Raw genomic sequence first — 25907 nt, 5'->3', positions numbered from 1 at the left:
CTCATAGCCATGTCTCGGTGTGTAGAACACTACACAGTACCTTTAATTTGGTTCTAATAACAGCAGATTGTTTACTAGTTTGTCTACTAGTAATTACTTTAGTTTTTATTTTAATCTGCTGATCATAAAGCAATGTTTACACTGTGTTATGTCATTGGCTGATCTTTAATAAATATTTTAACCAGTGCATCAGACTCATTTTGAATTGACATTAGGTTGGTACAACGTTAAGTAGCTTCTGATGTAGTTAAGCTACTTTTAACACATTAGTGTAACTTAGCTTGCTATAATTCTTTAGGTGGTAGCTGTTGTGTAGTGAAGCTTAATTTATTGTTGAGTAGCTGATAGCTTAGCTCACTACACTGGACAAGTAGCTTGCCCAACACTGATTATATTCAGCATCTTTTGCTTTTCTCGCATTTTCTGGGATTGCAGCATTTTTCCTTGCAGGGTTTTTCTTTTGCATTCTTTTTTGCCTTGATGTGTTTGCATCAGTCATTATGTATGTCCACTAGCTGCACATTTGTATATCAGCTGCCATAGTATGTCTCCTGCATCATTACAGATATACGATGGAGGATGGAAAAAAACATCATTGACAGTCATGTTGTATAGATAGATTTTTATGTGATGTAAAATAAGGTCAGTACTGACTCAGGCCCACATCATTTTATGGGATCAAAAATTAGCACTACAGTTTTAAAATAATTTGATATTTAATATGTCTAAACAAAATGTATAAAGTGGAGGACAACTTTCCTGTGCACTTGAAAGACACCATTAAATAAAATTCAACTTAAAAGCTCTTATTGTTGCATAATTTGGATTGTAAAGTGGGAGCAAAAGGTTGTGCAACATTTTGACCATTTTGATTCTTTTGTTATTAAGCTGCTTCCTGCACAGATACTCCTGTTAAAATCACAACTGACATTTGTAGAAAAGCAGAAGAGAAGATAGAAAGTAGATTTTTTTTAACTAACTTGGCCCAAATGCTGTATTTTGCTGTAAAAAACCTCTCCGGTTAAAGATGGAGGTTATAACTCTTACTGTCTGTTTATTATTTTTCCAGCTTTAATTTGATTTCTTTCAAAAAATAAAGTTGTCCTTTTCTATATTTGATATCTAGATAACATTTTTTTAGATGCTATGGTAAATTCTGTACAATAATTATTCAAATTAGTCTTAGAATCTGGGAGATCTGATATTTCACAGCCGAAATGTTAGAGTGACACTAAACAGCCATGAGACTCCCCATCCATGCAAGTCAGCTTTCAGTGCGCTTTGACAGCTCGACAAAAGAATGTCTTTCTCTCCTCTCTGCTGTGTCCGATTCCGTTTTTTTATTTTTATTATTTCTTTCTGTCTTGTGTTGTCATTGTCTAATTACTGCCTTGTTGTCTTATTCAGGTTTTTGTGATAGCAGATGAATACTGGATCCCTATGATTTCCATCTGTCACCCACATCCAGATTACATAACACACCCTCTCTCCTATAGTCCTCCATATAAGAGGTATTTGTGGTTAAATGGAGCTAAACGCAGCTAAATTTGTCTTTCCTTCCATCTGCAGATGAAGATCGACACACCTCCAGCGACAGCGATTGGGGCGAAAGCGGCGCCTGTCATGGCCTCAAAAGCCGGCCAGCCCCCACTCACAGGCATAGGTGATTATTAATCACAACACAGACCGACACACATTCCCACCATTCAGCTTTTGTTATCCATTATGTGGTAGATTGGTAGATGCTTTGTTTAGTAAATTTGCATAAATTATTATTTGGTAGCAAACACCCTTATGTATCACATAAATAACAGTAACAAATTAACAAATTTAATTCAATTCAGATGTTATTTTATGTCATCTGGTTGTGAGTAACTGAATGGTTATTAGACTCAAGAGTTAGGCTAATCTCACGACGGGGATTATATTAAACTAAAACTTGAACATCATTTGAAAGGCACCATTAAATGTTTGATTTTTTTTTAATCAGTAAATTAAAAAAATTTATTTCTTACCTATTAAAATCAACTTAACACCTTTAAAAGTTATCAAGTATTGAAATGTTTTGAGCCCCAAATAAATCATGATATATAGATGTGGGAATATTCCCCAGCAATCCCAAGTAAAGATACTGTATCTGTAACATCTGTATTTTTCTGACACCTTTAAACTACAGCTTTGACTTGCTTTTTTATGAACAGCGCACACAAGCACAGGCAAGCAAGATCCTCTTAAGATGATTAATTAAAACACTTTTATCAATAATTAATAATGCACAATAAACTAATCCTTTAAAATTCTGCAATACTTTCTGAAACATATAAACATTTGTACATAGAGGAGAATGTACAAAGGGTACATTGGAGAATTACAATGATCTCCTGTTTGATTAAAAAAAAATAGGACACTATGATAAATAATTTTTCCCTGAAGTGTAAACAAACAGCCCTGTTATTCTCTAATCTGTTTCAACCATTTTCATTTTTGTTTTCTGGTCCAACGATGTGCCATATTCAGTAAATAATACACAGCCTCCACTTTCACCACCACTGAACCCTTCCTGCTCGGGTCGTCCTCTGTCCCTTGTCTCTACCTTTATTATTTCTGCCCCTCATCCTCTGTCTTTCTGTTCAGGCTCTAAAGCGGCTCCTAGACCCGGGGGTATCGGCAGTGCAGCAGCAGGTCAGCCTGGCATGGAGGGGGAAGGCATGTTTTCCAAGATCCTGCCTGGAAGCGCTGCTGAGCAGGCCGGCAAACTGGGAGAAGGTATGACAAACAAGCCGGGTTTTTTTTATAGTGTTTTTTCTTATTTATCCTAATGGTTATGCTCTAAGACATGTTAAATTAAGTGGAGGAAATTTGCCTTAGAAAATATATATATTTTTACAGAGAAACTAGTTAAACAACAGTAACAAAACAAGAACAGTCTGCTTTTCAAACTGCGTATCTGAAAAGATTACAATTTGCAAAAGGCTCAAGACTAAAAGAACCAAAACTATATGTGTGATGTGGTTCTAAGTATAAAAAAATGAAGTGTGTTTAATTACTCTTCAATTCCATATAAGAGGAAAATGCATCACTTCTATAGGCTATATATATAGCCTATATATATATGTATATTGTATTGTATATTTATGCTAATAAAGGGTGTAAAATGAAGAGCCTGCTGCTGTGTCAAAACACAGAGGACTACGTTTTCCATGATATCACATTTAAAAAATATATTTTTAATAATGATAATTTCACCATTTGGGGAAGAAAGTATACTCCTGTAGCATCATCAGCTACCAAGTGGTCAGCGGTGTCATTAAAAACCAGTGATACAGCATTAAAAGAGGAAGAGAGAGAAGTTCAATCTAAAAAAGTCACACGGAAAGAAAAACACAATTAGAATCATTTAAACGACACAATTATTTTAAGACTTTGGCGCTCAGACCTCTGCAGGAAACATTAGCGCTGGATTTTACTTTATACGCATATGCAGGTGTATGAGACCAGGGATGTTTTCCCCCCCAGGCCTGAAACTAGTAGTGGAGTGCAGATAAATGAAGTTGGTCAGTCTGTAGACTGCTGGTTGGCGAGACGATGTGCTTTAGATGTATGGAGAGATCCAGTAGACTGCATGAGCTGATACCAGTGGTTCACTCAGGGACCTGGGAAGATTGAAGTCCAGCTTGGATAACACAGCATGAACCTGTCTATGATGAGCAAGCATGAAGCGACAGTGGAGAGGAAAAACTCCCTCTTTGGAAGACGCCTCTGACAGAACCAGGCTCAACATGGTGGTCTGCTGCCGGACCGGTTGAGATGAGAATTAAGTAAGAGTCCGGGAGGAATGACACTGATAGGGGAGAGGTTGAAGAAGCACTGTGGGAAAGCCAGATGGAGCTTAGCTACGATGGAGGTGGATTAAATTAGGGTCATCTGAGTCAATACCACACATAGCACAACCACTGCTTGCATTTGGCTGGGTAGCAAACTTAAAGACCTTTAAAGATGAACGCTGATTAGGCGTCTTAGAGGTGCTGTTCAAAGCTGATTGGTTTGCGTCAGAGACAGATGAGCCTCTGATGATGAGGGCAAGTAATTCAGTTTCTTCAGTTAAACTTCCGCATAGGCTTCATTTAAACTCACATACATAAAGGGGATCATCTCCAGACTTCACACAGTAATGTCAAAGAGTTTAATAGCTGCTCCTTAACTGCTTAAAACTCATGTATTTAATGTTATTCTGCTTGCTTTTCCTGCAGCCATCTCTGGGTTTGGGAAGAAATTCACCTCCTTATTTTGAGGTGACACAAATAAGGTATGTACTTTTTTGTTTTATATTTTTATTCTATCATAAATATCGAATAGAAGGACTTCTACATTTCTTGTTAACTAAAAATTAGCCTCAATGGAATTAGATGGTGTTTTTGATGATGTCACAAAAAGACAAAATGATAGCTGATGTAAAAGATGTAAACCTTAAGCAAGGGGAGATTATATAAGAGCATGTTTGAAAAGATCAGAACGGCTTCCTATCTGAGTAAAACCAGAATCTAAAGTGGATTCACACAAAGCAGGCCTCCATCTCTAGAAAACCTAGAAATAGAACCTTAGGGCACAACGTGAGCCAAGGAAGATGAGGAAGAACTAAACTGGAATTAAAATTCTCTACATCAGCAAAATGACTTCTGAGATTTTAAGAGAATTCAATAAGCGGAGCTCAAAAACAGAAAGATGTCTATCAATATGCATCATGTTATTAGTCTGTTTATGCTTTTTATATTAATATAATATAAAACAATCTGTTTTAACATGATCATATTTTTACAGGACTCTAAAATATGTCAAAATGAAGTCATGAGGCCCCGTACAAGAAAAACCTCTGAAGTTCCCCCTGCTTTTGTTTTCTGAAAAAAAAAGAGAAAAGAAGGAGAGAGAGAGGATGATTGCTGAAAGGAGGCTGAGCATACTGGTGAGTATAGGAGGTCTACGGTTCAGCTTTTTTGAATCAACGTGCTTGCCTTCTTCATTATTTGGTTAGGAAAAAATGTTGTTTTTTTTAGATTTAATGCAGCAGATTTAATACCCTCTTTCAACAGGTGTGCATGTATTTTAGCAAAAGTGACTTGATCAGCTTTTAAAAGCAATTAAATCTAATCTCAAAACTGCAAACAGACCAGACATAATTGTTACAGAAGCAAAATGTTGTTTTTAAAACTTCTGCACACAATGAAAGGAGAAGCAAACATGGAAAGCTCTGAAATAACTGATAATTTGCAGATAAAAGCCCTTCTTTAGAAGCACAGTTATTATTTGTGTGTCTAGTGTATTAATATTCTATGACCTTAGAGAAATAGCCGATTTATTAATTGGTCAAAAGCCTGTTTGCAAACATTCATTCTACAAGGAGATGGTTATTTACAAGTGGAAAACATTGAACACAGCTGTCAATCGCCCCAGTGATGTCCTGGTTAAATTAACTCCAAGATTCAACCAGAAATAAAAATAACAAAAAACAAAGAGCTACATCTTAAACTCCTGAGGTCTCAGTTTGCATGATTAATTGAGCTTAAAGCACAGTATAGCACTAGTATGTTCTTTTTTTTTATCAACATTTATTTTCACTCATAACAATGTATTTTGTTGTTTTCAGCCTGTTGAAACACAAATAAAATAATTTCTCTAATGAAATCTGTAAGAGGCAGACACTTTAAAACTGCTGTATTCCCTACAACTTTTTTACATTTATCAGTTCAATAAAAGATTTTGCAGTCTAATTCATTAAGATAAGAATTTTAATCAATCAACACCAATATTTAAATAAAAAAAAATATATATTTTGCAGCAGGTCATGTTTTTTCAGCGTAAGCAACAAGATAACTTCCATTGAAAGGAAACATTTCACCTACCAACACCAGTTCAGATGCTGCATTTGTTTTCACAATCACATCAAGCCGCCCACATAATCCTGTTTGTGTTGTGATGATCATCTGTGATTAGAGTTGATATCTTTTCCATCTGATCTATAAGCTGGAGCAGTTTGACCCATCAGACATGCAGTAGATTAAAACCACATTATGAGAGCGATGACAGCTGATAACGACCATTTATCTGTCTAATAAGGATTAAAGTTGCTCTATCATGTAGTTGAGCTGTAGAAAAAGATTTAACTAAAATAAAACCTCTATGGGTGCCATTAATAACGTTTAAGTATTCAAGCATCTTTGGAGAAAAGCTATATAAATAAAGCAAACATTATGATACTTTTGGAGATTTCATCTTAAAAGATGAATATATTTTAGAGAAAAATCTGTTAGTTCATATTTAATACACTAAAAACATGGTTATCGAAACAGTGATCCATGCATTTGTGACTACACGGCTGGATTACTGTAACTCACTTTATACAGGGGTCAGTGACTTGTATATTTCTCATCTTCAGAGGGTTCAAAATGCTGCTGCACATCTTTTAACAGGTACACGAAAATTCGACCACATTTCCCCTGTTTTAGCTTCCTTACACTGGCTGCCAGTACATTTTAGGATTAATTTTAAAATTCTTTTATTTGTTTTTAAAACTCTTTATGGCCTTGCTCCTTCTTATCTGTCTGAGCTGTTACATTCTTATACACCCTCCCGTTCCCTCAGGTCAGCTGATCAGTTGCTTCTAAGGGTCCCAAAGACAAAATGCAAGCTCAGAGGAGACCGTGCTTTTTCTGTGGCAGCTCCTAAGCTGTGGAATGATCTGCCTCTGAGCATAAGACAGGCCTCCTCTCTTGCTGTTTTTAAGTCCCTTCTTAAGACTCATCTTTTTTCCTTGGCTTTTGGCACAATTTGAGAGGTTTTACTTTGTTTTATTCTTTTTGTATACTAATATGTATTTTACACTCGTTTTTTCTCTATTTTATAGTTTTATTGTATTTTATGATTGTGTACAGCACTTTGGTCCTATTCGGTGTATAAAGTGCTTCATAAATAAAGTTGGTATGGTATGGTATGGTTATGGAGAATGCTTGAAGCTTTAAAAAGAAATTTTTTTTGGCATTCTCAGAAATTAAATTGAGACTATTCATTTTTAATCGTAGGTGATTCGGAAATTTGCTTGATTTACATGATCAGTTACCTATTCAGGTTCGAAGCAAGAAAGAAAACATATTGACTGAAATAGCATTTCTAGCTTTGAGACGGTTTATAGTAATGTGGAGGGGGAAAAATAATCTCATTAATGATTCTAGAGCCGCTTCAGCAAAACAACCAAAGTTAAAATGATGGAAAGTTTTTTTTTTTTTTTATTAGCAGACTGAAAAGTGGCTAAAATAATAAGCATGTATATTGAGGTTTGGTGTTATTAGCTGCTGCTGAAGGCAGATTAGACACAAATCAATCTAGATTTTGAGTTAAAAATGCATTTCTGAGAACAATTCATTTCATTCTATTATTCTTTTAACTTTAAGCAAAGTTATATTAACTTCTCCACCAGTACCTGAGAACAAATCCTGCAGGTCCTTTAATTTTACTGTAAGCCTTTTGATGGCATCTTCCTCCTTCTTGAGTTTCTTTTTCATTCATTTAAACGGCAACTAATGACAGAGATTTCATTTCAATCCTTATCTTGAATGAATGAGATCCCTCCAATGCTTTGGGAGCTGCCATGACCAGGTCTTTGCCCATCAGATGAAAAATTGTAAGCCTGTCTAACGACCTGAAGAGTTTTTTACGGTAATGTCACAATAATGGTTAGAAAGTTTCTGAAAGGATTTATCCGTTATTTTTACAACACAGAACCCCCAGGATTATGCAAACTTCATAAATCCACTGGCCTATGATATATTTATGCATTATTCTAAATACTGAGAAACTTCCATAGCTGTTTGGTAAATTCCTTTTATAAAGATACTATTTTCCAAAAGCCAAGTTAAACTTGAAGTTACCTTTGTGAGACATTAATCCTGCCCTGTGATTTAATCCCAGCTGTAAGCTTATAGACACCAGGGGGAAAGACTTTAACCAAAATACTTCTGTCTCTTTTTGCAGCCAAAACAGACTGGAATCCTCTGGATGCTTCGTGTCTCAGATCTGAGCACACAAAGGCAGAGAGAAGACTCTGATCTCTCTGACAGGCCAGACAGTAAGTTACTATTACCTTCACACACACAAAAAATGTCTTGAAAGATTTTTTATTGCTGTAGAAATCCAAACTTTATGACCTTGATTTCATTTTGCAATTTAATTTTAAAGGTTAGCCTGCATGATAACCAACTAGGTTATCGGGCTCCTTATTTGGTTGCATATGGTTTTATATTGCTCTATTAGGCTTTTAAATTACATGTAAATCTGAACTAATCAGACTTTAGTGGAAATATTTTATGTAACTCATTTCAGAAAGTTGGTTTTTTTATAGTATTTTATTTTGAGAAACATATTTCCCTTCATTATTTCTTATGTTTTAATTAATACTGACTACATATAATGAAATTTCAAAATGGGTTTCTCAGAAATTTACAGAATATTGAAAAAGATCAATATCTCATGATGTAAAACCCTAAATACCCAACAGTAATTCCCACAAAGAAAATGGTCCATCAGTCCCAGCAATAAACTAAACATTAATGAAGGAGACCTTTAACTCATAGATGTACAAAAGTCACAATACTTTAGTGTTTCAAGATGTATTTGTATAGTAAAATACATTAAATATCTTACTATATAGAAACCTACATTATATCCCAATCACAATTAAAGAGGAAGATTCCTGTCTACTCCTCATTTTTAGAATCATTATGCATCGACTCTGAAAGGAATCATATCAGTTTGGTTTGAAAAGAAAGCAAACAAAAGTAGGTATCATTATAATTTAATTTCACTTAATTCTCTTCATTGATGATTGAAGAAACATGCAAATATTTGTTAAATACTAGTGAAAGGGACATGAGCGATAATATTAGGGAATAGTACATTTAAAACATTAATATTGATCCATTAGAAAAAAAAATCTTTTTTTTATCCAAAATTTAATGGTCTGTGTGATCAAATAAATAACATTCTAGAGCCAAATACTTCCTCGGATTCTAATTTAGGATGGAGATAATCCAGAAGGATTTAGGAGAGTCTGTCTGTCAGGGTAACTTAAAGTTATGGAAAGTTAAAAAGTTATGGATGGATTTTAATTATATTGTTATCAGAGGTTTCCCGCATGTCAAGGAATAATTTATTGTATTTTGGTGATGATCCATATCATAATCTGGATACGGGAATTTTAAAAAGATTTTCTAACATTGTGAGATAGGGATACCAAGCAGTTCCCCACTAAACCAGAGGGTGGCAGCAGTGACTATTCACAGCCTCAGCATCGGACTCAAAAAGTCTAGAGGTATTTCACTGAAGTCACCAGAGGTGCACCTCACGCCACTGAATAATTCATTCAAATTTGGTAATATTCCAGATCACGTGTGAGTTTTAGTTATAGGTGGAAAGTCATAATTTGGGGAAAAAATTTCCCTTGGTGGAGGTCCATTTGTACATATCAGGGAAAGCTAATTCTGAAACACAAGGTTGATTTTCTGGAAAATGTCAGAAGAAGGATACAGCATTGATCATTTTAGCTTGATGAAAATACACTTATATTGTGTTTTATGATGAGTGATTCAACAGTTTAAAAATGTGGATATGGTTCATTAAAGTTTACCTGCTGCAGGGAGAGGCCTTATGTGCCATCATGCTCTTCAAGACTCTGAAGCCTCTTGGCGCTTCGATGTGACTACCTGCACCTGAAAAAAACTAAAACCTGGATTTTATTTGAGTGGCTCACCTTCTTTAGAGTCAGCTATAGAGAACAGTCTCAGGATCCAACAGTAGATATAGTTCAGACCAGATGTTTACATCCTTTATATAAGAAAAACAACATTTCCGCACTTTCTAAACAGATGTAATATTTCCTGTCTTAGTTAAAGGAGGACTACTTTGAATATCTATATTTGCAAAAATTTACAATATTAATGAATATTTTATTTTCAGAAATGAAAGTATGAATTGAAATTCAGATTTTTATATACACAAAGAGTGTTATAACTTTGAACATTATGGAAAGGCCAGCTGATAATGTGATGCCTTTTTGCATTCTGACAGTTGATTCAAGGCCAAATATTAGACTGCTTTCTGTTGTGACACCAAGAACAAAATCAAATTAAGTCAGAAAAGATATCAGCCATCAACATGTGAATGTCCAACCATCATAAGGAAACTTGGAGAAGAAGTCAGATCGTCCAAAACAATTAGAAAACAGCAAATTGCACTTTGCAAAAGCATTCGTGGGTTCAGCAGGTGGGGAAGGTGCAAAATGGAAGGTATCATGAGGAATTAAGGCTACATAGAAACACTAAGATTCGGTCAGGGAGGTCAAACTTGGAAACAAAATGGTGTTTGTAAATGGAAAATAAAGTGGCAATCAGAAAGATCTCAGTGCTAAAGAAAGGAGTAGGAATAAGGACCAAAACTCCATTACACTGTTTTTTTTTTTTAGAAGCTTGTGGAACAAAACCCAACAGGTCAGACCCAAGTCACTCAGGTTAGGGTTCAATCCTGCCAAATAGAAAGAAAATTTAGATAACCTGAGGAGCTGAATAACAACATTCTCTGTTTCTCTTCCGGCAAGTAGAAATAAGTTTAGAAATTTTAACTGAGCTAAGATTTATTTTATGTCAAAATGTGAAAAAAAAAAAAACAGTGTTATTTTGTCTCTTTTAATTCAGTGAAAGTAAATATCTGGTTTATGTACCTGAGACCAGATGCATACGTGCGTACGGATACAGTAGGCAGAAAGATGGATCATGCAAAAAAGCTATTTTTGACAGTTTTGTTTTACATCTTAGGCGTGCTGATCCTGACGGCTCTGCGGGCTCCTGTAATGAGACATGACAGGAAGCTGTATGACGTGGCTGTAATAAAGCGAAGCAGAAATTACTGCGTTCCTCTGCCTTGATAACAGTGGCTTCTGAAGCCTTTGATGCAGCACTGGATGAAGGGCAGGCCTTGATGTTGCCGGTTTATTTCTTAGTGTGAACACAGTGTTGCGTGGAGCGAGTTTCTCTTCCGTTCAGCCATGCAGGAGCTATCTGCCTCATGTGGCTCCAGCTGCTGCTGCACTGCGAGTCCTCCCACGTTTCTCCAGCTTTTAGATACGTTTCTCCTCTTATCCTCACCTCCCATATAAATTCCCCTTATATTTCCTGTCTTATAATCTCACAATTCCCATTAAATACTGTAAATCTTTTCCTTTTTTGACTTCCCAAAAATAATGTCCACATTTCATGTACCTTTTTGTTTTTACTTTACATCAAAATTTTATTTTTTTGTTTACATTATACAGAGATCATGTCTGTACATTAAATCTCCTCTGTTTTTTTTTCTGGAGGATTTTTCCTTAGAGATACTGGCTGTGGGTGTTTGTTCCCATTCAGTCAAAAAAGCATGATGTAGGCCTGCTTCTGATGGGCTGACTCACTGTTCCACTTCAGCCCCAAAGCTGTTTGAAGACGTTCAGATCACAGCTCTGCAGATACATTTTCCAACAATGAAAAGGAAATCTTTCCCTGTTTCCCTTTTTTTTCCTGGGCTTGATCCTGCTCACATGTTTGAATGTGTGAACCCTATGCATCCAACTCTCTGCCTAGTGAGCCAGTTTGTTTGTTCGTTTGAATTCATACATGCTTATGTGCATCACTGTGCATGTTCCCCTGCCTGCTGTTTACAAGCCCTCTGGGGTCCTGTGTTCAGTGGAACAGAGTAAGTTTGGTGATAGAACGCATGTTTGGAGATGTTAAAGCTGAGTCACACAGAAAGTGAACTGGAAGGCAGTGATTCAATAAAAAGGAGGCTTTAGTAAATGTTGTATAGAGGAATCAGGATTTATGATATTTTCAGTTTGTGCAAAATTATTCATATTCAGATGTTTTAGATTTTGTTACAGAAAACTTCTATGTATTTCTTCTAGGTTTAATGTAATAAACTGTTACAATGTAACGAACGTAATGAGTGATAACTAAAACTGGTGCATGGTTTTTTAAATTTCTTTACAAGTATAAAAGTGAAACGTGGTGTAAAACCACATTATATTACGTTTTGGTAGAGGTGGTTCACTATTTAAAGCTACAGTGTGTAATAATTACAGGGATATACAGTCAGAAATGTAATATATTATACATAACTATGTTATTTTATCATCATCTACGAGCTCAGCCTCTTAACCTTAATATTTGCGTTGCCTTAGAATTCGTTATTTATAATTACATAGGAGCGGGTCTCGCAGCCATGGAGGCAGACATCTTTGCGCTACGGCAGCGCAGAGCCAACAAACTAGCGATTGCGAGATCGACAAAACGTCACAACGATGTAGAAAAAATAACGGGTATATTTATTATCTCAAGTCTACATGAAATCTATACCCTACACAGACTAATGAAATACTATCTGTAAAATTATCTATGTAAACAAACCTCATCACTTGAGAAGGTAGGTGATGCGGATGTCGTGGAAGACATTTTTTCCCGTAACGCTCGCCGTACTGTTCGGGGGGAGAAGCGGTGGGGGGGAGATGTTCATGTTGCTGCGGTCTGCAGTCTGACCGCTAGACGTCGCTGAAAGTTACACATTGTAGCTTTAAGGAGCAAAGAGTTGCGTCTTCAAAAAGACCATTAACCCCATGTGTGCTGCTCCCTAAGGAAGGGGTTAAACTCTGAGGAGAAATATCCCCCAATGTGGGACTTTAAAGGGATATTTTATTTGTTGTAATCATAGGTGCAAGCTTTTTTTTTTTTTTTTTCCTTTTTTTTTTTTTTACAGACTATTGATATTCAGGTTTTGATTTCTTAAAATTTTTAGATTAGGAACCCTAAACTGGTTAGGCCAGAAAAAAAAAAATGTTAAGGTTTTTTATTTTATCTCCATTTTTCTTCTCATCAACTCTGACCAGCTGCCTTATTCCTGCTGGAAAAGAAAGACATGAATCTGCTGTCACTATATTCCACCATGACGATGGTGTGTGTATGGAGTCTGACAGGGACTTCAGGGTTTAACAAGTAGGCCTATGTCTTTTCCTCACTAATCATGGCTTGTGGCAAAAATTTTAGATGGGACCTCTAATGAGCTGTTGATCCTTGGTCTGTTGCATGTTGTTCAGGTTGAGGTGGACTCTAGTGCAGAGTTTGGAATTTAGAATTTAGTTTATTTACATAGCCCCAATTCAAAACACATGTAATCTCAAGGTACTTTACGGTTCAACCAGATCATACAGTCAGATTGGTTCAAAGTTTTCTATCTAGGGAAAACCAGTTGATTCCATCGACTCAGTGACTCAAAGGCAATCCCTCACAGTAAGCATGCTTGTAGCGACAGTGGAGAGGAAAAACTCCCTTTTAATAGGAAGAAACCTCCAGCAGAACCAGGCTCAGTGTGAGCGGCCATCTGCCGAGGCCGACTGGGGTTCAAGGAGACAGAAGCAGAGACACAAAAAGAAGCAGGGATACAAAAGGCAACTGTCCAAGCCAGCTCCCATGTCAGAGGATGAAGAGAGCACATCCAGCCAGTCACAGTCAGTGAAACAGGACTACACTGAAAAACAGGGCGATCTCAAACATCTGTAAACAAAGGTGTTGATAGAACTGCATGTTACCAAATGTATTGTGGCAACAAGTGTAAAAGTTCAAGGGAACAGTTGTTAGGTACTCTCAGTATTCATATGGAAATTTCTACCATCTGCATCAGAAAAATTTTTTGATGTTAGAGGTTTTTTAGATTATTTTTAGATTATAATAAAACTTTATGTTCATTACATTGTCACAAGTACAAAGCAATGAAATTCACTCTGCATTTAACCCATCCCTTTGGGGGGCAGTGGTGTGCCATTGTGCAGCGCCACGGGAGCAGTGTGGGGTTAAGGGCCTTGCTCAGGGACCCAGATTGTCAGTCTTTTGTACTTGAACTCATAACTTCTGGAATCCAAGCACAATGTCCTAACCACTAGGCCGCCCCTCTTCAAACTCTACAAACATTTCAAATTTAAAAATCAAAGAACTTTTCTAATAAGTAAATATAACTTCTTTTTTTTTGCTGAAAAAGTAAACAGACACTAAATGATTTAAAAGAGAAATAAAAGTTCTAACAAAACTGTCTGATGTTGCCTGTGCCCCTTCAGCAATCCTGTTACTCTGGCATTGCATCATTCTTCTGTAGCAGGTTTTAACTCAGCTTAGAAAGATGGGATTATTATTTTTTGTTTAACTAAGTCCCAGATCAGGTGGCTGCTGGCCTTTGTTTCTCAGCTGGATTATACAAAAGGTTATGCATAATTCTGAGTGCAAACAAATGAAAGACCAGAACCTGATCAAAGGCCTGCTTCCCTTTTCCTTGATTATGCCTCTGAAGGCTCCTATAAGCCTGAATATTTGAATTCTAAAGGTTAATTCTACTATTAGGATGCTTATAAAAAGGTGTGGTTAGCATCTTACTGTAGATCTACCATTGCATATTTGTATTGCAAATTAAAATAGTGAAGGCTTTCAGTGAAACTTGGAGTGCCAGGATATACAAGAGACGTTTTTCTGGTGTTATTCAAAAATGGCACCACGAACATGCGTCCTTCACTTTATGTCCCATAGGTGCTGCGTCAGCGGGCTGCCAGGCTGAGTTAGGAGTTTCTCTGTCCTCGTTTCTCTGCTTACCCCAGCTGCTTTTTGCATGTTTTAACATGGAATATATGTTTCTAAAGTGCTGCTCATCTGTGAAGCTATTCATTCCACTTTGCTGCCGCATTTACCAGTGCAATTACCTTTTTTGTGTTCTAAAAACACATGAGAAAGAGTGGAAGGACATATCTAGTAATCAGCGGAAGGACATGATGAAACAGGGATGATTAAATGAGCTTGGGTAATTATGTGCTTTTAGCTGTTTAAGCGCATAACAGGGGCAAAACAAATCAACGGAGCTGCATCCATTAAAGACGACAGAATAAAATCTGTGACTTACCTTCCTTTGATTTACATTGTGCAGAAAAATGAATCAAAAACGAGAAAAAAAGGAAAATGTGTTTAAAACTGAAGACTTCTAGACCCTGAAATGCTTAGATATGATCAGAAATATGAGAAACATCTACAAAACATGATGCTGCAAGTAGATCAAACCAAACTTAGCTATTTAGCAGCTGTGTCAAATGAAATGTTCAGCAGCTGTAAGAGACTCCCAATCAGCAAAACCCTTAAAGCACCAAAATGCAACAGATACACTATATTGCCAAAAGTATTTGCTCACCTGCCTTGACTCACATATGAGCTTAAGTGACATCCCGTTCCTAATCCATAGGGTTCAATATGACGTCGGTCCACCCTTTGCAGCTAGAACAGCTTCAACTCTTCTGGGAAGGCTGTCCACAAGGTTTAGGAGTGTGTTTATGGGAATTTTTGACCATTCTTCCAGAAGCGCATTTGTGAGGTCGCACACTGATGTTGGACGAGAAGGCCTGGCTCTCAGTCTCCGCTCTAATTCATCCCAAAGGTGTTCTATCGGGTTGAGGTCAGGACTCTGTGCAGGCCAGTCAAGTTCATCCACACCAGACTCTGTCATCCATGTCTTTATGGACCTTGCTTTGTGCACTGGTGCACAGTCATGTTGGAAGAGGAAGGGGCCAGCTCCAAACTGTTCCCACAAAGTTGGGAGCATGGAATTGTCCAAAATGTCTTGGTATGCTGAAGCATTCAGAGTTCCTTTCACTGGAACTAAGGGGCCAAGCCCAGCTCCTGAAAAACAACCCCACACCATAATCCCCCCTCCACCAAACTTTACACTTGGCACAATGCAGTCAGACAAGTACCGTTCTCCTGGCAACCGCCAAACCCAGACCCGTCCATCAGATTGCCAGATGGAGAAGCGCGATTCGTCACTCCAGAGAACGCGTCTCCACTGCTCTAGAGTCCAGTGGCGGCGTGCTTTACACCACCGCATCCGACGCTTTGCATTGCACTTGGTGATGTATGGCTTGGATGCAGCTGCTCGACCATGGAAACCCATTCCATGAAGCTCTCTGCGCACTGTTCTTGAGCTAATCTGAAGGCCACATGAAGTTTGGAGGTCTGTAGGGATTGACTCTGCAGAAAGTTGGCGACCTCTTCGCACTATGCGCTTCAGCATCCGCTGACCCCGCTCCGTCAGTTTACGTGGCCTACCACTTCGTGGCTGAGTTGCTGTCGTTCCCAAACACTTCCATTTTCTTATAATACAGCTGACAGTTGACTGTGGAATATTTAGGAGCGAGGAAATTTCACGACTGGATTTGTTGCACAGGTGGCATCCTATCACAGTTCCACGCTGGAATTCACTGAGCTCCTGAGAGCGACCCATTCTTTCACAAATGTTTGTAAAAACAGTCTGCATGCCTAGGTGCTTGAATTTATACACCTGTGGCCATGGAAGTGATTGGAACACCTGATTCCAATAATTTGGATGGGTGAGCAAATACTTTTGGCAATATAGTGTAGATTCTATGCAAATTGTCTTCATCTGTCAGCTTTATTTATTTTTAAGATGTTATTTCTATATATATTATACTTTCACTTACAAAATGTCAATTACAGGATCTCCATTTATTACTACTTCCAGCCTTATACATGTTTATATTTAATCTAGGATGCTGTTTTGAACTAGTACTCCACCTAGTGGACATATATGTGTAATACTGCTGTAGTTTGTGTCAAGAGCATGAAAAGGTGTTTTATTTTAGTCTGATTTTTGAGGAGAAAATAACAAATCTAACATTGGAAACTTTACCAAATTAAAACTTTCCAAACTGATTTGCTTAAAAAAACCAAATAGGTTGATCGTAAAAGATTGACATTATTGCCATCAGGATGTCTGTTGGTTCATATGTTACAACCGTTCCTCAGTTTATCAATTTAATCCTTTGTGTCCCTTTTATGTGAGTACATGTACTAAATACTTGAAAGTTTGTGCACAAAAAGATGTTTAAAACTGGATGAAAAGGGAGCCACTAGGGGCGCGTTATGGAGTAGACGTGCAAACCACGAAGTCCCAACATTTTTTTTTTTTAAATAGTCTAAAAATCGCCCAAAGTAGCCCAATTCTTGGATACTCTGGGTTGTAACTGGAGAGTCGACGTCAGTGTGCGAACTCCCGTCTTTTCTGGATCAAGATGCCACCTAAATCTTCTGCTAAAGGAGCGCAAGCTAATAACCCGGAGGCTGCTAGCAGAGCAGCTATAGACCAGGCCATGTTGCTTACATTCCGCGATATTGTTAAAGAAGTAATTCGAGAGGAAAACGAAAACCTACGAGGTGAAATTAAAGAAGAAATCGCCAAAGCCGTTTCACCCATTCAAGCTGCTGTTGACGAATTCACAAAGAAATTGGGTGACTATGAAGAAGGTCTGGAGAATTTGGACAAGCGCTTGGAAGTTGTGGAAATCAGCTATGCGGACCTAAACAACCAATATAAGAAGTTATTGGCTAAAACAGACGACTTGGAAAATAGGGGAAGACGTTGTAACCTTCGCATACTGGGAATACCTGAAGGAATGGAGCAGGGGAACCCCACAAGATTCATCGCTGACCTGTTATTCGACGTGCTGGGAGGTCCCGACGGCTTGGAAAAGGCTCCACTCCTGGACAGGGCGCATCGGGTGGTAGCACCGGTACCTCCGAAGGGAAAACGCCCGCGGGCCTTTATTGTGCGGATCCATTACTACCAGGAGAAGGAGCGGATACAACAGCTGGCTAGACGGAAAGGCAAGTTGGAGTTTCGAGGGGAGCAGATCTTTATCTTTCCCGACCACAGCATCGACCTGTCCAGACGCCGGGCTGCCTTCAATGGAATAAAGAAGCTACTACAGGGAAAGGACGGAGTTCGCTACGGTCTTATCTATCCTGCTCGTTTTCGGATCTCCATGAATGGCGAATCAAAAATGTTTGATTCCCCTGAATCAGCGAAAACCTTCATTGAATCCAAGTTTGGTCCCCTTTCTGAGTGAGCAGGATACAGGATTCGATTGAAAATACTTTGAGCGACTCTCCTGCATCTGTGGACCGATACATACGGATGGTGCGTTTGTTTGTATTTCTGGGCAGCTGAGTGGATAGTAGTACTGTTAAATTGGGTACCAAGCGAACTGTACCGCCCGAATTAGCGTATATTTGATGTTAAGCAGACGCATCATGTGTTATGTTGTTTTAGTTGTTATAGGAGTTCGTTCTTGTTTTAAAAGAAAAACTACACACATTGTTCGATGTGACTTTCTCCAATACGCTTTGGGGCAAATGGGTGATTTATAGTTTAGATTCCCTTTTTTTTTCTACTTGGGACAGTGGTTGAGTTTATGGCGAGAGGTTCCTACAGAAAGCAGAGAAGCTTTGGGGATGTTGTGTTTGTCAGTTGGGGACAACACTGAATGTAAAGGGATGGGTGGGTACTTGTTTATATACTTGACTTTGGTTCTTTTTCTTGCTTTGTGTGCGTGCTTTTTGTTTTGTTTTTCTCATTTATTATTTGTACAGATGCTGGCTAACTACAAACTAATAGTGTACACCATGGACAGGATTAATCAATGTGATTTGAACCATTTTCTCTCTTCGTGTATGTAGATGTCAAGTTCCACTAACTATGCTTCGGTGAGTAATGATTGCCATGTTAATTTTATTAGTTGGAATGTAAAAGGATTGAATCATCCAGTGAAACGAAATAAGGTGCTTTCTCATCTCTGCCGCCTTAAGGTACATATAGCATTTCTGCAAGAAACGCACCTTAAAGATATAGACCATTCAAGACTTAAAAGAAGTTGGGTTGGGCAAATTTTTCATTCTAGTTTTAATGGTAAAGCACGAGGCGCAGCAATTCTGGTCAATAAAAACACTCCATTTATAATGTCGGATATAATGACTGACTCGAATGGCCGGTACGTAATTGTGACTGGGTCACTTTTTAACACTCCTATTATTTTAGCAAACATATATGCCCCTAACTTTGATGACTCTAAATTCTTCAATAACCTGATTCACTCTCTTCCTCTAACTGATAATCACCAACTGATACTTGGAGGAGACATGAACACTGTCATGGACTCAGTTTTAGATCGCTCTTCGACCAAAAACTTTTCACTCCCGAAGTCTTCAATAGTTTTACAATCTTTCCTGCAAAATTACGGTGCTGTAGATATTTGGAGATATTTATATCCACATTCCAGACAATATTCCTTTTTTTCTGCAGTTCATCAAACATATTCACGTATAGATTACTTTTTCATAGATAAAAAACTACTTCCTAACATAAAAACTTGCAGATACGATAGTATAGTTATATCTGATCATAGCCCACTTATTTTGGAACTTAGTTTTCCAGACAAACGTTCTGTGTATTCTTGGCGTCTCAATCCTCTTCTTTTGTCAGATAAAGAATTTGTACAATATATTTCGGAACAAATTGAACTTTTCTTAAAAATAAACATTTCACCGGGTATAGCTTTTAGTACAGTTTGGGAAAGCTTGAAAGCATTTTTACGTGGTCACATTATTTCCTATTGCTCACATATTAAAAAACAAAAGGTAAAACGCTTATCTGAATTGACAGATCTGATTTCACAATTAGACAAACAGCACTCTATAACTCCGTCTCCAGATTTATATAAACAAAGATTGATCTTGCAAACTGAGTTTAATCTAAATTCTACTGATAAGTCTGAACGTGCGATCCTTAAGTCCAGGAGTATGTGGTGTGAGCATGGGGAAAAAGCGTCTAGACTTTTGGCACACCAGCTCCGTAAATCCGAAACTGCACACTTAATTCCTGAAATTAAAACCCAATCTGGACAGATTACTACAGATCCACAAGACATAAATGAGAGTTTTAAAATGTTTTACTCTAACCTTTATAAATCAGAGTCTTTAAAAATGCCTGGTTTGTTTGACACATTTTTTGAAAAAATGACGATCCCAACTTTAGACTCTACACTTAGGGATCAACTGGAGGAACAGATTACTGTAGAAGAAATTAAGTTTGCAATTGGCTCAATGCAGAATGCAAAATCTCCAGGACCAGATGGTTACCCGGTTGAGTTTTTCAAGACCTTTAAAGATAGTTTATCTCCTTTATTACAAAACATGTTTGTTGAATCATTCAACTGGCAATGTCTCCCCCCAACGCTTCGTCAAGCCACTATTTCTTTGTTATTAAAGCCAAATAAGGACCCAACTGAATGCTCATCATATCGTCCAATATCGCTGTTAAATGTGGATTTAAAAATATTATCTAAGATCCTGGCTCACAGGCTAGAACAATGTTTACCTCATATTATTTCTTCTGATCAAACAGGATTTGTAAAGGGAAGGCATGGCTTTTTTAACTTGCGTAGATTTGTGAATATATTATACACGGAGTCAACTGCAACCCCTGAAGTCGCCGTTTCGCTTGATGCTGAAAAGGCTTTTGATCGGGTGGAGTGGGACTACTTATTTTACATATTAAATAAATTTGGATTTGGCCCTAAATTCATCTCTTGGGTTCAGGTACTTTACTCCTCACCTATGGCGTGTGTTCGAACAAATTCATTGTATTCCTGTTACTTCCCTCTTCATCGTGGGACAAGACAGGGGTGCCCCTTATCCCCTCTTTTATTTGCGTTAGCAATTGAACCATTGGCGATTAAGCTGCGAGCAGAAGATAAGGTTAAGGGCATCTATAGAGCTGATCAGGAGCACAAATTATCTTTATATGCTGATGACCTCCTGCTGTTTATATCAGATCCTTTGGGCTCTCTTCCCCATGCTCTTACCATACTTGAACAATTCGGCACTATCTCGGGTTATAAACTAAATTTACATAAAAGTAAATTATTTAGTATAAACTCTAAAGCCAGGGAGATTTCATTTGTAAAGTTCCCTTTTAAAGTTAAATCGGACTACGTGACCTACTTGGGGGTTAAAGTTACTCGCAAATATAAAGATCTCTTTAAAAAGAACTTTATACCACTTCTTGAAAATACTAAACTAGATTTTCAAAGGTGGAGTGATCTGCCACTATCGTTAATGGGCCGTGTCAACTCTATAAAAATGAACATATTGCCCAAGTTCCTTTATTTATTTCAGTGTATTCCATATTGCATCCCAAAAGAATTCTTTGTGACTCTAGATAAACACGTTGCAGCTTTTATTTGGAGAGGCAAATCACCCAGAATTCGTAAAGATTTTATGCAGAGACCTAGACCTATGGGCGGATTAGCTTTGCCAAATTTTCAGTCTTATTACTGGGCAGCAAATATACGAAACATGCTATATTGGATAAGTGACTTTTCTACAGAAACCCCGTCTTGGCTTCAGATTGAGTCGTCTAATTGTGGTCAGACTAGTCTACCTGCTTTGTTGACCTCTGCCCTCCCGTTAGAGGTTTGTACCTATAAATGCAACCCTGTACTATATAATTCCCTGAGACTCTGGGTGCAGTGTAGGAAAAAATTAGGACAACATTTTATGTCAATTAATACTCCTATCTGTTCAAATCATATGTTCCCACCTTCTATGTCTGATTCTGCCTTTAAAATTTGGAAAAGAAATGGACTCAGTGAAGTTAAACACCTTTTCATTGATGGGATTTTTGCTTCGTTCACTCAACTTATGGAACAGTTCAATATTCCGCATACACACTTTTTCCGCTATTTACAACTGCGGCATTTTGTGAAAAATAGATATCCCACATTTCCTGAACTGCCTGAAGAAACAGCTCTGGATAAAATCACTGGTATAAACATCCATCAAAGAGGGGCGATTAAAAAGATTTATACCATACTGCTAGATTTACAATCTCCTTCTCTCTCGATTATTAAGTCGCATTGGGAGAAAGATCTTGCAATTACATTAACAGATGAGCTCTGGCAATCCATTCTTCACAGGGTTCACTCTTCTTCAATATGCGCTAGACATGGACTCCTTCAGTTCAAAGTCTTGCACCGGTTGCATATTTCTAATGAAAAGCTAGCTAAGTTTTATCCAGGGATTGATCCCTTATGTAATCGATGCAGGTCAGAGGTCGGCTCCCTTATTCACACTTTCTGGGCATGTTCAAAACTTCACACCTATTGGTCATCTATATTCAATACATTCTCAGAAATATACAATGTTACATTTGAACCTTCTGCTCTAACTGCAGTTTTTGGAATCATACCCCCGCATAGTTTACTCTCCAAATGTAATTCAAATACAATAGCTTTTGCTACGTTGATTGCGAGACGTCTGATACTGTTGAGGTGGAAACAGAAGGCCCCACCCACACATGAACAGTGGCTCTCGGAGCTCATGAGGTTCTTACATTTAGAAAAGATGAGGTGTACACTGGCAGGTTCAACTGCTAAATTTATCAAAACATGGCAGCCATTTTTGCACTATATGGAAACATTTAAAATGAGTATCTTATCATAACTAATCTACTGCTACACTCTTTTAGTCAGCTATGAACGGATTTTTGTATTTTCGTTTGTCATTATTATTTATTTATGTATTGTGTATGTGTTTTTTAAGCTTTGACTTTTTTTTATTTTATTTATTTATTTATTTTAAATTTATTTATTTATTTTTTTTTTTTTGGGGTGTTTTTTGTGTAAGGGTTATGTATGTTAAGAAAGACAGCGTTGTATAAAACATGAATGCTGTAAAGAATATTCTGTGAAAATTGATAAATAAAGTTATAAAAAAAAAAAAAAAAACTGGATGAAAATATTTGAACGTCGGAGTGTTTGAGGAAAATGAGAACTGACTGCTTTTCCAGTTTTTTTCTTTTCGTTAAGTTTGATCAGTTTTTCCCTGTATAAGATGATTTTAGTTGCTTTTTGAGAAATAAATGAAAACTTTTTCTCCTCCTCTCATGGAAGTAGAGGCGACATCATGTCATAGGTTTAAGTCAAAGCAGTAGCTGGATTTTACCTTGTTTAAATATTAAATCTAAAGTTTCCGTCTGTGTTTAGCAGTAGGAATCCTTATAATGGATTCCTACTGCTACCAATTAGGTGCTGGTCACTTCAGGCATCCAACATTACAAACCTTTTGTCATGCTGGTTGTTTCATTACCGCCGCCGAGGAGCTTATGTTCTTAGGGAAGTTTGTGTCTGTCTGTCTGTCTGTCACTGTACAGGATAACCTGTAGAGGTGCGCATCATGCCAAGAAGCAATTACATTTAGGTAATGATTAAGATTATAATCCAGGAATTTTTCAAAGGACTCTTTCACATTGTGAGATAGTGATTTAAGGTGGAAACCACCAGTCCCCCCCTAAACTAGTGGGTAGCAGCAGTGACTATTTACAGCTTCAGCATTGGACTCAAAAAGTCCTAATCCAGGTGTGCAGGTTTTAGTGTAGGTCACAACATGAGGCAACACTTGCTGCTTAGCTGCTTGGTGGAGGTCTGCGTTCTTTGGGTGCTTTTACAGTGTGATCATGTTTATTCCTGCCAGAGGGGCGTGTCATACATGCTTTTACAACATCAGTTTAGAGTACTTTCTAAATTTAGAGGTCTGCTGTATGGAAATGTGTTTTATTTACAGAAAGCTTTAAGATACCTAGTCTTCAAGGTGTTCATAGCTGTACGAAGGATCTTTTGTTGAGGTCTGTCTTGCACAGGATCTGATTGAAGACCAATTCATATTTCAGTTCCTCTTAAAACTCTGTCTGCTCGTATGGTAAAATCTCACATTGCCCTTGATAATTGATGGAAGAAATGGCTTAAATTTCTTGCTCCTCTCTCAGCTCTTTGTTCCTGCTCTGCATTCCCAGCCCCTCCTTTTCATATCAGCTAGTACAGTACTTGCAGAAGTAGTTGCTGTATTACTTCAGCTTTAGATATGTTAATTAGCGAGTTAATTACAAGAAACTTAAGTTCTCATAAAAAAGAATATCAGTCAAACTAGCAGAGCTACTCCAACATTCAACCAATTCTAGGATGTAATTTAGGTACAAAGCTAGTTAAGGAATTTGCTAAAGGGAGAGAAGCCTGGAAGAGACTAGCATCACAAACATACCAATTTATTTAGACTAAAAATCTAGATCCTATATATATAACATTATGACAGAAGTTTAAAATAGGTCAAACCCAATACCTAGCTACTATTAAGCGCTAAGCTTACATTAAGCCTGCCTGTTATCTGCTTAAAGTGTTGCTCTCTCTCTTGCTTTCAGGCAGCCTGAATAAACCACACAGTTTAATTTAAACACTTTGATTATGCTTAAAACATCTATATCCTGCCTGTTACCTACATTTTCATTCAGTAATCATTTTCAAGCAGGAAAAAAGTTTAATTACGGTATTTGATAACACTTTTATAGTGTCATTTCCAGAATGAATAAAGAATCAATTTTCAAAGCTTAACTTACAAATCCCCATCTGAACCCATTAGGATGTCCTTATCTGATTCTAGAAAGAAACCGAGTGCATCTCTAATTGAGACCCAATTTATAATCACTCTGTTTGTTATCTGGTTTGTGTTAAGATAATCTGTAAATATTATAAAGGGATTGATGAGAATTTATAGAAAACCTACAGCGTTGAGTTCAAGATTTTATACAAGAGCCCTTCAAATCCTTGTTTTTGTTTACAAAAACAAACAAAACAAAAACACAAACTGAAACAAGGGTTTGATGGGCTACTGCATAAAACCTCAAACTCAATGCTATTCCTGACAGTTTGAATTGAAAAAGCTTCCTGGATGGGAAATGTCTGCAAACTTGGAAACAAAGTCCAGGGAATTGTTTTTTTTTACTTTTTTTGGAAAGACTATGACCTGGATGAATGAGAATCCTCACCAGCATAAGACCTACAGAAATGTTTTAATCATCAAAATGTTTTCATCAGTTACATTGTTTTTACAGTTTCTATAATAAATGACCTTTTTTCCCTTTTAGATCATTCCAAGCCAACATCCAGCTTGAGAAGGATCCACATTATCACACAGCTTCTTGGAGAAGATCTGCAGCAGCAACAAACATCTCAACCTCTACATGAAAACTAAATGCCTGGGGGTTGAATGGAGAAAGAGATGATTGGTCCACGCCAGCTGTGGAAGCTCTATGCACGTAAAGAAATACCAAGCAGATGAACCAGGCATGGAGACATCTGAAGACTGCTTCATCTTTCCATGAGGGCTGCTTTCATTCCAGCATCCTGTAGGAGGTGGTAGTTTGACCACAGCTGCAGAGGCTTGTAGGTTTTAAAGTCCAGCGCTCACTCCAGATGAAAAACCAACAAATCACCTCTCTCCTCTTTTCTATCTCTTTTCAAAGTAAACAATCAGCAGAAAAATTGTAATAAATAAAAACTCATTAAGGGGACCGCAGGTTTTTCTTGTACTAAAGACGTCTCTGACCGCAGAAAACTGACGAGGAATTCATCATAACGTCACCTTGAATGAAACAGATGATAATGACGCGGACCGAGTATGCCGCCACGTGTTTCTTTTTTTCCACCATTTTGTCTACAACTTTGCTCTTCTTCCTCACCTCAATTGCGTTTTCTTGAATGCCGATTCTTCTTTCTTACCACACCCAACTGCAATGATCCACAACTTGCCATGTCTTCAAACAAGATTATTGTGGATTTAAAGAAAAAAAAAAAAAAAGAAATATGGGAATGCATGGAACTTTATATCCAAGACCTTACACTGTTTCATCATTACGCAACTGAGGCCATAAAGACATCTGAGCTAGAAGGCATAGGTTAAAGCAAAGAAAGTTACTAAAGCAACACAGAAGGATTTGGCCATGGGAATAAGATGAGCTTTATGTTTATTATCTGCACTTTTTTTTTCTCCAAGTGTTTTTGGGTTTTTTTAAAAATCAATAAGAGTGGATAACGAAATAAGGCGTTAGGGTTACTTTTTAGCCAATTTAAA

General features: G+C 37.5%; 1 protein-coding gene across 2 annotated transcripts in view; it reads left to right on the top strand.

Annotated features, from left to right (window-relative positions):
* The window catches only part of bsna (bassoon presynaptic cytomatrix protein a), a 120869-nt gene extending 95198 nt beyond the window's left edge, over positions 1 to 25671 (top strand). For both annotated transcript variants that reach the window (XM_038267556.1, XM_038267555.1), the window contains 6 exons: positions 1570 to 1663; positions 2635 to 2766; positions 4251 to 4306; positions 4819 to 4960; positions 8023 to 8116; positions 24922 to 25671. In XM_038267556.1, the coding sequence (XP_038123484.1) occupies positions 1570 to 1663; positions 2635 to 2766; positions 4251 to 4291 (267 nt within the window). In that variant the 3' untranslated portion in view covers positions 4292 to 4306; positions 4819 to 4960; positions 8023 to 8116; positions 24922 to 25671. The remainder of the gene's footprint in view (positions 1 to 1569; positions 1664 to 2634; positions 2767 to 4250; positions 4307 to 4818; positions 4961 to 8022; positions 8117 to 24921) is intronic.
* Positions 25672 to 25907: the final 236 nt, after the last annotated feature.

This window comes from Cyprinodon tularosa, unplaced genomic scaffold (genome assembly GCF_016077235.1).
Source record: "Cyprinodon tularosa strain WSP-4 unplaced genomic scaffold, ASM1607723v1 ctg677, whole genome shotgun sequence".
NCBI classification, from domain to species: Eukaryota; Metazoa; Chordata; class Actinopteri; order Cyprinodontiformes; family Cyprinodontidae; genus Cyprinodon; species Cyprinodon tularosa.
Note: the sequence above shows the minus strand (reverse complement) of the source record. Positions and strands in the feature narration are given on the sequence as shown.